General features: G+C 45.7%; 2 protein-coding genes across 4 annotated transcripts; one reads left to right on the forward strand and one right to left on the reverse strand.

The window, feature by feature from the left end:
* Positions 1 to 1589: 1589 nt before the first annotated feature.
* LOC123144463 (syntaxin-71) lies at positions 1590 to 5267 on the forward strand (the record flags this gene model as incomplete). The annotated part of the gene is given in 9 exon segments (XM_044563617.1): positions 1590 to 1792; positions 1894 to 2022; positions 3245 to 3416; positions 3978 to 4063; positions 4153 to 4221; positions 4292 to 4336; positions 4424 to 4486; positions 4585 to 4661; positions 4985 to 5267. Coding segments are annotated over 9 exon segments (813 nt in total). The 3' UTR covers positions 5001 to 5267.
* A 1719-nt stretch (positions 5268 to 6986) lies between these two features.
* Positions 6987 to 11037, reverse strand: LOC123144491 (uncharacterized). 3 transcript variants are annotated; one of them, XM_044563662.1, is made up of 8 exons: positions 10901 to 11037; positions 10601 to 10669; positions 10252 to 10433; positions 9299 to 9418; positions 9115 to 9193; positions 8295 to 8381; positions 7442 to 7504; positions 6987 to 7289 (listed from the first exon to the last, which is right to left on the reverse strand). In XM_044563662.1, the coding sequence occupies exons 3-8, from the start codon at positions 10305 to 10307 to the stop codon at positions 7212 to 7214; spliced, it is 483 nt and encodes a 160-aa protein (XP_044419597.1). In that variant the 5' UTR covers positions 10308 to 10433; positions 10601 to 10669; positions 10901 to 11037; the 3' UTR covers positions 6987 to 7211. The 3 variants fall into 3 exon arrangements, with proteins under 3 accessions (XP_044419597.1, XP_044419602.1, XP_044419599.1); XM_044563667.1 differs by having other exon boundaries at positions 10252 to 10449; positions 10901 to 10983; XM_044563664.1 differs by lacking the exon at positions 10901 to 11037 and having other exon boundaries at positions 10601 to 10894.
* Positions 11038 to 12608: the final 1571 nt, after the last annotated feature.

Raw genomic sequence — 12608 nt, forward strand, 5'->3', positions numbered from 1 at the left:
CTCAATGAAAAAGCTGAAATAAATCACCCAACAACGACAACAGAAGGCCGACAACCGATTTACGACGTCTACAGCGAGCCGAGCGAAACGTTGTGCCTCCTCGAGTCCTCTATCATCTCTTTCGTTTTCCTCAATTAGCAAATGATGGATGTCGGATCTCTTTCCTCTTTCCTCTTCCTCAATTAAGGGAGTAGGAGATCGCGATTTACTAATTCCCAACAAATTTTTCCTCAACTTTCAATGTTAGGTAAAATGCTCTTTCTATAATCCCTAGGTTTATCTATTTTCTTTGTTCAATTTGATTCCATAATCTTCTCGTAGTCTTATTCTCCATAAACTTTGAGAGAGAAGGGAGATCTAGGTGTCCAAGGGCAAGGGGAATACTTGTAGCCACATTTAGCAGCAGGGTGGTCCAATGGCAAAGTCAGCAAAGGGATCACACGCCAAACTTAATCCTCCAGGTTCTTCTATTTCAATTCATGCCATAATTCATGTGTTGTTTGTGTACTAATATTTCATCTAGAAAGGTAGTTGAAGTTTTTTTTTTGATTGATTGATCGAAAGATTGCTTACTGCCCGTATTTTTCAATGGATGGGTCCGATTCTTGATATATAATATTGCTAAGTAACACATTATAGCCTATATACTACTATAGGTCTACTTTTCTAGTGAGGTGAGCCTTTTAGAGTTTGGCACCACACCCTTAATTTTATTGGCCCGGCCTTGCATGTCGCGGTCCTCTCGTTTGGTACACCGCTGACATGTTGATCGTCCTTCATGCTAACATTGCCTAGTTCGCCAAGTTAAAGGCCCTCTGAGACTCTTTTGCCGCGAGCACTGGCCTCACCCTAAATTTTGAAAACCACACACTCGTCTCCATCAACACCGATGATGATAAAGCTCCATTGTTGGCAACTGAATTCAGCCGCCATATCGCAACATAGTCTTTGTTTTGCTCTTACGCGAGTGAGTGGGTGCCCCTTCATGCCTGCTCGCTCCCTCCCGTCCCGTGATTAACAATTAAAACTCGTAACTCAAGACATGCTCCTTACTCTCTAGAGATGACACATGAAATGGAATATAGTTTTCCTTGTAGGTAGAGTAGATGACATGACGTTAAACTCACTCCAAGGAAATAACAGAAGTTCCAGTTTTTATACAGAGAGAAGACTCTGACTTCCATTTGACATTGAGAACACTCTGACTTAGAAGGACACGAAGTAAATAAAGTTTTTAAAACCGAGAAAAAAACATGAAGTCAAGCCATGGCGGCTAACGTTCGGCACAGTGAGAAACAAAAAATTCAAAAAAAAAAGACCTTCTTTTAACAACTAATAAAAAAACCGACCTATGCTACCCACTCGGCCCAAGCGGGCCGAGCCCAACCCAAACCGAGCCAGCCTAGCCTAGGCCCGCCCGGCATAGCCGCCACCGGCCCGCCACGGCCAGGCTGTGCGACCCACCCACTCTCTGGCCGACCACGGCAAGGCTGTCTCGTCGCCTCCCTTTCCCCGTCCAGTTCTGACCTCCTCCCCCTTCGGTCTGTTCACCACCGGCCGGCAGCTACCCAGCGGTTGCTTCCTCGCCGATCCTCCCCTCGATCTCGTCGGAGCGGGCGGAGACCGGGCCGCGGCGATGACGGTGATCGACATCCTCACGCGGGTGGACGCCATCTGCCAGAAGTACGACAAGTACGACGCCGAGAAGCTCAACGGCGCCAACGTCGCCGGCGAGGACCCCTTCGCCCGCCTCTACGGCTCCGTCGACGCCGAGATCTCCCAGTGCGTCGAGGTACCCCGCGCCTACTCTCCCTCCCCCCGCTCTCCCTCCGCCGGGCGCGCGCTGCCCCTCGCGGCGATCTGAATCTCACCGGTTTGTTGCTGCTGCTGCAGAAAGCGGAGGCGGCGAGGCAGGAGAAGAACCGCGCCACGGTCGTCGCGCTCAACGCCGAGATCCGCCGCGCCAAGGCCAAGCTCCTCGAGGAGGACCTGCCCAAGCTGCAGCGCCTCGCGCTCAAGAAGGTTCGTCCGATCGTCTCCGCACATCTTCTCACCGCCCCGCTAGATCTGCTTCTCCTTTGACCGCTAGGACTCGCCATGTCCGTCTTTACTAGCAGTAGCGACCTTGAGAGACCGCCTAAATTTAGGATGTGCGGCGGTTGTTGGATGTCAACGGGATAACAATGAAGTAATTTCCGTGTCAATGAGGTGATTTGCTGGGTCACCTCGTGGAGTTTACGATCGGTGGGACTAGTATCTTTTCTGCGGAGTTTGCTCGGAAATATGTTTGTGATTTCATAGGATTTGTAGAGCGATCTTTATGTGCTGATTATACAGCTCCAATTCTAACAAAAGCATATGTAGGAGAAATTGAGTGTCTTATATGTTGCAATGTACTTCCATTTGGCTGTTGGCATAGATGGTGTATAGGATTATTTACATCAATGCCCAGTTCTTTTGCATAAAACCAGCGTAAACCATATGGGGTCTCACCATTATCTTCTGCTGCTTGCCTTTTCTTTCAAATGCATAGCTATCTAGTATACATAAGCAGATGTGCTAACATGGATTATGAGTCAAAGGACCAGTCAAGACTAGTCTATGAGTCGCAACTCCAGTGCCGGCTACACTTCAGTGTCGACTAGTCTATGAGACGCAACTTCAGTGTCGACTAGTGTCGATTATTCACGATTAGTATATGAGTCTCAACCTCGGAACGACTCGTCAACACGTAAACCTTTCGTGCTATTTTTGGTATCAAGCAATTCAATCTTTTGCTGCTGTTGTCTTGGAGCTTAAGTACTCCTTACCTTGTCCCATCCTTTTTTTTTGTTCAACTTAGCATTTAAGTGCCATTGAGTATTGACTTGGTATGCATATTAGCAGCATATTGAGTTTGGTAACATGCTTTCCTTGGTCATGCATATCTCTGCGCTAATATATGAGAGGATATGCATGAGCAGTTGAGTACTAAGCAAACTATGTGGTCGTGGTTTTACTTTTATACTTGTTTTTTCTACTTTCAATTTCTTCTAGCACCTGCCTCCATATTATTCAATTTTTTGTTCTGCATAGTTTGGATAGGATAGCATTTACTTTGCCCATTTGATTTAATTATTTTTGGATAAACAATCCATTTAGAATTTGGCAATATCAGTTCTGATGTTGTTCTGCATTGAGACGCAAATTTTTTGTGTTTTCCTTAGAGAAAAAATCTGACCATTTTCTGCATTTGTTGTAACAGGTCAAAGGGCTCACAAGGGAGGAACTTGCGACCCGTAGTGATCTGGTTGCCGCCTTACCTGATAGAATTCAATCAATACCGGATGGTAGTTCTAGTGCGACAAAGAAAAATGGAGGTTGGGGAGCCTCAGGATCCCGTCCTGGTGGAGGCGTCAAGTTCGACTCTACTTCTGGTTAGTGATCATTATTTATGGTATCACCTAAGTCATCGTTATGCATTGGCTTCGGAATGATCTGGCCAAGTTCCCTTTTCCCCTTGTGCATTGCATGTTCAGATCTACACTAAGCAGCTTCATTTTGTGTGCATTAGCTTAATTCATAATTTATCATGCTGGTGTAAAAAATGGTTCTCCTTTTTGAGGGATTCTAAAATTAATCTTGTTGTTTCATATAAATGTTCATCTAGTTGCTGTGAGTGTATCCTCATCTTAAGGTTAACATTGTTCTGTGCCAAATTAGGCCAATTTCAATTTCCATGTGCACATGTTCCTTCATTGTTTTAGCACACAACTCTGCTTTCTGTATTAGCATTAGATGGACAAAATATGTTGGCATTATAAATTTGAATTGAACATGCATTCCACCATGCATAAAGTTAGTTGAGCAATGTACATTGTGTCTGTTTCCTCATCATCTCTGGCATGGCCTGTTAGATGCCCTTCTTAAATTTACTCTTATCCTCTTGAGGGTCACGAGCTGAACCTTTTAGTTTTCTCTTACCATGACACACACAGATGGAAACTTTGATGATGAGTACTTTAAGGGGACTGAAGAATCAAATAAATTTCGTCAGGAATATGAGATGCGTAGAATGAAGCAGGTAAAGTTTTGATTCACCAATATAATGTTTTTGTTTTGTGCTTCCACTGGATACTAACCAGACCTGGTTTTTGCAATGATATTCTGCAGGATGAAGGTTTGGATGTTATTGGTGAAGGGCTGGCAACTCTGAAGAACATGGCATCGGATATGAATGAGGTTGCGTCCTGTGCTTCTTTTCTAGTTATACGCTGATTATGTGTATCATACTAATTGTTGTGATCATCAGGAATTGGATAGGCAAGTCCCCTTGATGGATGAAATGGATGACAAGGTCAGTTCTCTGGCCACTGTCATTTTTTATATTTCTTCTGATAGGCGTCTCGGCAATGCTTAATGTCTGATAAAACGATAAATGCAGGTGGATAGAGCCAATGCAGATCTGAAGAACACCAACGTGAGGCTAAAGCAGACCATTCTTCAGGTAAAAGTTCGCTCTTCTCTCTGTACTTTCCTTGACTGATGCTTTGGTAGATTGGTGAGCTCATGCATGCATGTTTCTCCTCTTTGGATTGTTGTCAGATGAGATCCAGTCGCAACTTCTGCGTTGACATTATCCTGCTCTGTATCATACTTGGTATCGCTGCCTACCTTTACAAGTAAGTAATTTCCTTTGCCAAGCAACCACTCCAGTGGACATTCTCCTTCCCTTTTTAACTAGCCTGAATTTGGACCAGCCAATGAATGAAAGATATAGTATTACCTCATACTCACTCCGTCCGAAAAAGCTTGTCCCTCAAATGGATGTATTTAGCACTAACTTGGTGCTAGATACATCCATTTGAGGGACAAACTTTTTCGGACGGAGGGAGTATTTCTCTACTCGCTTGCTTGATGGTTACCACATCCACCTTGTTTAAATCACACTGCCGTGTTTGAACTCTCTAATGCTGTTGCTCCATGTGATTTTCTTGTGTCGCAGTGTGCTCAAGAAGTGAGTGAGGTGCAACGGCGTGCTCATGTCGCGGTCGGTAGTGGTCTTGCATTGGATTCGGTACTTGTCATGTCCTGCTGTGATGGGTTTCAAACGTGTGGCACGAGTAATTTGTTTCATCTCATCTGTGTAATATCATGGTGTTGTTAGATTATTATTGTGCTTGATGAAGCAGTGATGATTATATGTGTGTTGACCTGATGTCTGATTGTATGTATATTCGGGAGTAAGTTGCTTAGTAAGAGTACAAACATCATTCTTTTGTTCTAAACCTGGCTTTCCCTGGGGCGTTTCTTTGAGTGGCATAAAGAACTCACAGGTCACAGTTAGCCCCTGAGTGTCGTGTTGGCTCGACGACCGGCATGGATACAAATCCAAAGGCTAAACAAGCATGCGTTTCTTCCAACATTAAAGTGTTACCTACATACGTGTGATTGTTGTGTTATACTTTGACTAGAACAATGCCCGGGCAGAAGGCGAGGAATTCCATTATCATGTTACACGAGTGCTCAAGTTCCTCTCTCACATCCCACATTTTCGTCGACCTTGTGATTCCCTAGCAGACTTGAGTTTTAAAGATCAAATGTTTTTTTACGACCAATGCATCCAATACGGGCAGTTTTCGTGGAAAGTGGAGTTGTCGAAGATGATTTAAGCCTAAGAAGAGTACAACTTAATTGCATTGGACAGAAAGGGTTTTAGGATTTTATGCTAGTGGGAGCTGCCATTGCCAGAGTTGATGTGAGGTCTCACGCCTCCTTGATGTATGTAGGCATGATGTGGCGTCAATGTAGATGCTCGGTGCAGATAACCCGCGTCCTTGAGAACACGGCCAATGTGGAAAATATTCTCCGACGAAATGGTAATATGATTTTAGGGTGAGTAAGATATGGGGCAGCTTGTTGTGCGACCCACATGTCAGAAACCACAAATTCAGGTGATAAGTCGAGGATCTCAACCTCACCAGCACTGCCCTGCCAAGCGGGCAACGAGACAGGAGATAATCTTTCGATCCCCTATTTCTACAAGATTGAACCAAATTTTTGTTAAGGCCTAAATAGAAAATGTTAATTATTTCTTAAATAAAAGTGAATTGTTTGAGGAGCAAAATTATTAATAAACAGTTCAATGGTATTTCGAGTCCCATTTCTACAGGATTAAGCAAAATTTCCTAAATGCACTTCCTCGTCTATCCATATCCATTCCGGATAGGGGGATTCACCCCCATCTTACACGTCTCGCAGCTCAAACTGTTCACCCCTAGTTACTCGCCGGTGTTCTCCGAGCTGCCCAAGATTACATCCAAGTGAAAAGAGTGACAAATAACCAATATATATACCTGTTTATTACAGTATATAATTTGTTAAAGCTGGTGGATATTTCTAGGTCATCTAGAACAGAAATTGCTCTGCTCCATGTTAATGGATATATATTATGCTAACATGGAGCTACTACTTAACCTTTTCATTGTGTTGCCAGGGCTGTACAAACACATGGATGGCCTAAGAAATGATGTTGAGAGGTCAAATGAAACGGTAGGATTGGTCACTCTTCCTTAGGTTTCCATTCTGCAAGAGGAGTTAGAAGCTAAAGATGTGGAGCTGGCAAGGTTAAAGGAGATGCTTTCCCAGAAAGGCGACGGCGAGGCAGTTGTGCAAGCATGAGCAGCATTCGTGAACTTCTTTTTTTTTTTTTTTAGGAACTGTTTGCCGTTCGGCTTGGATACAGATCGGTACAGTTACACACTAAGAAAGTGCAGCCTAATTTTACCAGGTTTTCTGATTCAAAGTTCGTTCCTTCTTAATGCACAGTTTGCAAACTCCTCAGCAATGCTAATTAAGAAGCACATAGTTTGCTGCTCTTGATCTAGATACATCCGTTTGAGTGTCAACTAAGTCCGTCCGCACGGAGGGAGTAGGGAGAAAAAATTCTGCACCGACACAGGCCCGTCCAATAATGCGCATGAGATAGTGAGCCGCGAGTCTGAAAATGCAGTTCAGAGATTCGACAAAGAACAACATGCAACATCCAGAAATTCTACTACAATCTTGAGCATACTGGAAACCTAGCTAACAGCTTGCTTGGCCATTTTTCCAACCATTTGCCAAGGCAGAGCCAGTATGCAGGGGGTGCTGATTCTTAAGAATGCAGTATCACTGTTAGTACAGACTCAGGCTGAAAGTAAATTCAATAACTAGGCCTCACCATGACAAACCTAGTTTGCTTCGGAATACTTGAACCCATACTTGTTAAAATACTCTCGAAATCCATACACGCTCTGGTCATAGTTGAACTGCATGAACACAAGGAAATAGCATCACATCAGCTCAACCTGGAAACTATGAACCGAACCTCTATACAGCATTAGACTTGACAAGCAAGTGACTAATGCATGAATTGCTCATCCATGAATATTTTCAAAGGACGCTTCAGGGCATTGCTTACAGGTAGGACTTTTGCGGAGTATTTCATGATGCTCGGATCCACCATCTTACCTGGGTTAGCAGCCTGAAAAAATGCAGAGCATGCTGTTACCGGGATAAAATTGACAGTAAAGCACATTCATGTGTAGGTGCAGATAACACGATGAGTAAGTAAATAAGAAAGAAAGAAAGAAATTGAAACCAAATTCATTCCGGGGAAACGGTGCGGATGCCTAGCCATGAAATAATGGGAACACATTAACCACGGCTAAGCAAATCATAACTAGAAACGGCACCGACGCCATTCACGCTCAACAAAGAACAAACCGACCATACTTGAGCAAGTTAGCAGAGCAGATCCTTCTCCAGTACGGAAATGAGATGCAAATGAAAACACTAATCCCTGGTCTGACAAAGAACACGACGAATCTCTAGATTGAGCCACATAATACACACATTTCCTGAAAACCTAGTCTACTCTCCCCCAAAAGAAGATCAAATATTGGAGCGGTGGTGTTGTAATCATGGATGCAAATCAGACCGCAATGCAATATGTGCTTCATTCTTCCACTCTTACGAGGACCATGAGAGCACATAATACAGAAATTGTTCTCGAAATTTCCCTCAAAGTAGGGCATATGACTTCCAAAATGTTAAAGGTAACATGCAGAAAGAAGTTGGACCCTTTAACGATTCTCCAGCCATTAGCACACATAAGGATTAAGAAACTTATAATTCTTTAGCCACAAAGATTAAGAAAAGAAATACAAGATCAAGAATCAAGATTGTTGACAAAAATGTAAGTGGCACATAATTCAAAGTAAAGAAGTGGCAACATGCGTTAACCGATGTAAGGTAAAGTAAACAATCATAACCTGTTCTGGGTTGTAAAATACTTCAAGAAATGGATACTCAGTCTTTTGCCTCGTGAGGCAAAACCCAGGATACTTTGGGCATTCCACCTGACAACATAGAACAAAATAATAATTCCTATCAGTTCGAGACTAAAGGCAAACAGGATGGCAGCAGCCGTAATTTGTATAGATGGGAAGCAAGAAGCCACAAATTTGAAGCATAGTGTATCATGATATTACCCAAGTTAAAAGCATCCAAATGAGAAGGAAATCAAAAGTGACAAGTCTGACTTGACAGGCAGCCAATTAAACTATCCTGTGACTAATTGATCGTATCTTTGTACATCATAATATCTACAATTGACAAAATAATAGAAGTACAACTATTTTTTAGAAAAGACAAGTACAACTATTCACACATCTAAGCTTCCCATAGAGCTGCTTCTCTTGCAGGTGAAAGAAAAGGCTAGAGAAGATCATCAAAGATGCATTCGCAAAACAAAGAGCTTCCACACATGTGCCTGAAGCTCAACAGAAGACTGAAATTGGTGAACTTTATAATGCATGCTGAATTAGATTAATCTTGCGATCATCGCCAAAGGTAGTATTATATTAGGTGTCTACAAATTAAATAAGATAGGACTAACTTCAAGTTTTGAATTTTTAACATGCAGTTAAGACAGCAAACCAACCTTTACAATGTTCCATAATAGCGAGCCATGATAATTTGAACAGAAAAAGCAGAGTGCATTGAAGTTTTCAAAATAACTCATCATCTTATAAGTGACCCAAAAATACTTATGGCATATTTTTTGTGGGCGTAATAAGAGTAGTGGCTTACCCGAACAAACTTTATATGAGGATAAAATGTAGCAGCAGCTTCCTCCAGTACTTTGTCAAGATGCTGTGTATAAGTGCACCTACAAAAGCAATTTCATTACTGTTGTAAGCATGTGCAAAGCTATTGACATAGGACAACTTAACTATTCTTGTGTTTCTGAACAAAAAATATGAGACTAACATACTTAATGGTAAAGGCCACAACTACAGGCCGTCCTTCATGTAATAGCTGCACAAACTGACGCTCTGATGTGAACGGTATGATTCTTGATGGCCCTAGATCCTTGGGATATCCAGTGTAGTACCTTCAACAACAAGATGATTCAAACATAATAAAATAGTGATACAGCCAAAAACGGGAAATGAGTTAAATTCTACTATTTGTAAAGCTGGGAGAGCGAACAATGCCTGCCAGGCAGTGTGCAAACAATGACTTCCGGAGTTAGTGCAAGCAACAAGCTACAGGTTTTATAACCGTCTTTAGAGCAATGCTATTCATAAACAAAAACTGCTTGCACGCACTGGTGAATAAAGTCTCAAGGGAAGGTTTAGTTCGTTCACGCTGAAGACAAAAACAGAATTAGATAGATCCAAAGCTGTCTTGTCAATAATAAATTAATTATACACTAAGAGAATGCCTACAAGTGACTAGAGAATTCATCTTGCCTAATTGAAATAGTCACGAACCACCATCTAAGATTAAGATGACATGTTCAACTTCTTCAACTATATAAATAGTGTAAATGCATGAGCACTAACATTTTACTATTAGTTTTGCACTCTTCAGCATACCATCTATCACCAGTTGTACTGGAATACTTGGCATGCTAAAGAGACTACGTATCACTTCCAAAATGGGATTAATGAGATGAATGACGCCACTTTCGCTGTACTCGGTCTATGCAAGCATGCTATTTTCCAAAATAAAAAAGGGTCAAATCACCTGAAGTGGAATCTATATGTTCTGCTGAAAAACGTACAGGCCAAGATGTACGGAAATAGAACTAAAAGGTACTCCCTCCGTTCCAAAATAGATGACTCAACTTTGTACTAACTTTAGTACAAAGTGAGTACAAAATTGGGTCATCTATTTTGGAACGGAGGGAGTAGGATTGAGGGATGTGGAGGTGTTCCTCACTTGGATGTCGACCGAAGCTGGGAAACCATCCTATCGAAAAATGACTCGCCGTCCATCTCCGAGGCACACACAGCGCGAGTGGGCGAGGCGTGGCTGGGAACGTAGGGGTCTCAGCAGTGGCGGAGCTACAAACAAACTGCTGGGCCGGCCATCCTTTTTCTTTTGTTCATCTTCTTGACCATCTACAATTGATGCATGCTATCAAAAATATTACACATCACCACATATTGCAAAGATGTACTGGACAAGAGCAATTTGAACAAAAAGATGTACTAGACAACAGCAATTTGAGCAAAAAAAATGTACTGGACAGCAGCATATACCAGGGGAGAGGAAGAGGGATTTGTACCTTGAAGAGAGATGGGTGTGCCGCCGCGCCGGAGTAGCACCTAGACCCCTGACTTTTTCCCCTTGTATCCTGCAGATCGAGAGAGGATGAGATGAATAAGCCGTCCATGCAGATCCATGGAAGAGAGGGCTGGTGGCGCAGGAGAGGCAGCAAGAAAGGGAGGGAGGAAGAGGGACGATGTGGAGAGAGGCAGGCTGTGCAGGAGAGGAGCGAGGGAGGGGCCCGCGCGCACGAGCTGAAGCTAGGGAGAGGGCCGGCGGCGCAGCAGAGAGGGAGGGAGGAAGAGGGCCGGCGACGCACCTGAGTGGGAGGAAGGAGGAGATCCAGCGGCGCAGGAGAGGAACAGCGATACGGGCGTGGGACGAGAAATCACTAATTTAGGAGTATTAGTTTGAAAGATCACTCCCACCTTCGCAGATTGCGACAAATAACGCTGTCAGTGGATGACCCCCCCTAGGTCCATCGAGATTTAACGATTTTTAGGTCTACGGGGCGGCAAGCACTTCTCGGGCTGACACGCCCTCCAGCCGGCCTTCCGGCTCCAGAGCAGCCTGGAAACGGCGGGGAGGCTCGACCCGGTCGGACGCAGCCGGCAGGCATTGGGCTGGCTCCCGCTCACCTCGGCCAGACAACCAGACCGTCCCCCGCGGCGGGGCGTGCGCGGTTACAGGATGGCACCGCCGACCGAGGTAAGCATGGCTACAGCGCGTCCAGCGATCCCGCGAGGTGAACGCCGTCGCCCTCGACACTCATCAGTCCATGCATTGGTCCTGGAAGCCGGTCACATGGAGTTGGGATGACCACCCGGCCGTAATGCCCACGACAGGCGGTTATGCCCTCGTCCTTGACCCCACTTTCGTCTTCGAAAAGTGCACCTGCTGCTTCACGCGTGTGCTTATCGACGGCGGCAGCAGCATCAACATTCTCTACCGCGACATCATGATCAAGCTGGGCCTCAAGGAGAAGCAACTACATCCCAGTCGGACGACCTTCCACGGCATCGTGCCGGTCCTCTCCTCCTCCCCAATTGGCAAGGTCCGGCTGGACGTGCTATTCGGCGACTCGCGTGATTTCCGTCGCGAACCAATCTGGTTCGAAGTGGTGGACCTGAGCAGTCCTTACCACGCACTCTTGGGCCGGCCCATGCTGGCCAAGTTCATAACAGTCCCACATTACGCCTATTTGAAGTTGCAGGCCCCAAGGGCGTCATCACCGTAAACCGGGGACTACAAAAAGTCCGTCGAGTGCGCGGAGGCCGGCTCCAAGTTGGTCAAGTCCTTGTCATCACGGAGGAGAAGCGCCAGCTCGATCGGCTCCTGCCCTTGTCCCGCGAGCGGCCGACCATGCCGGTCCTGCCCTTGTGCCCAAGATCGGCCGGCGGAGCGGTTGCCCGCCATCCAAGGACCTGCCCCCAGCAGCTTCAGTCCCAGCCGGTCTTGGTCGGGGCTCCGCCCCCCTCGACAACCACCTCGTATGCACTGTGTATACTTGCGACAGCGACAACGGCGACACGGAGCTCTGCTCCTGCACGGGCAAGCTAAGGGTCGTACTCGCCGCGCGGAGCAGCCTCCGGCATGGCCAATGTCGTCTCGCAACAGCCGCATGCGGGCTAGCCGATCCAAGCGCGGACGTGGCCCGCCCCTGAAGCCGGCGAATGAGGTCCGTCCCAAGCAGGCGCCTCGATTCCCGCTCGTGCAGCAAGGCCCGTCGGGACCGGCGGGCCCGCCCGTGACCCCGGTTGCCGGCGGCGGTCACCACCTCGACGACCCGACGCTTGGCCTCGCCGAGCAGGCAAAGTCGCCTTGCGCCCCGCCCGGGGGCTACCCCCGCGCCCCCCATGCCCTTCGGCCTGGCCAACACCAGCGCCGGTTACCGGCGACTCATGCAGCTGCACCTCAACCCGGGGCCGGCGGGTCAGCCTAGGATGACATTTGGGACCAAGCGGCTGCTCAAGCATCACCAGCAAAAAAAAAAGAAAAAGAAAAGAAGCAGCTGCTCAAGCAGGGGC

Source organism: Triticum aestivum, chromosome 1B, assembly GCF_018294505.1.
Source record: "Triticum aestivum cultivar Chinese Spring chromosome 1B, IWGSC CS RefSeq v2.1, whole genome shotgun sequence".
Classification (NCBI taxonomy): Eukaryota; Viridiplantae; Streptophyta; class Magnoliopsida; order Poales; family Poaceae; genus Triticum; species Triticum aestivum.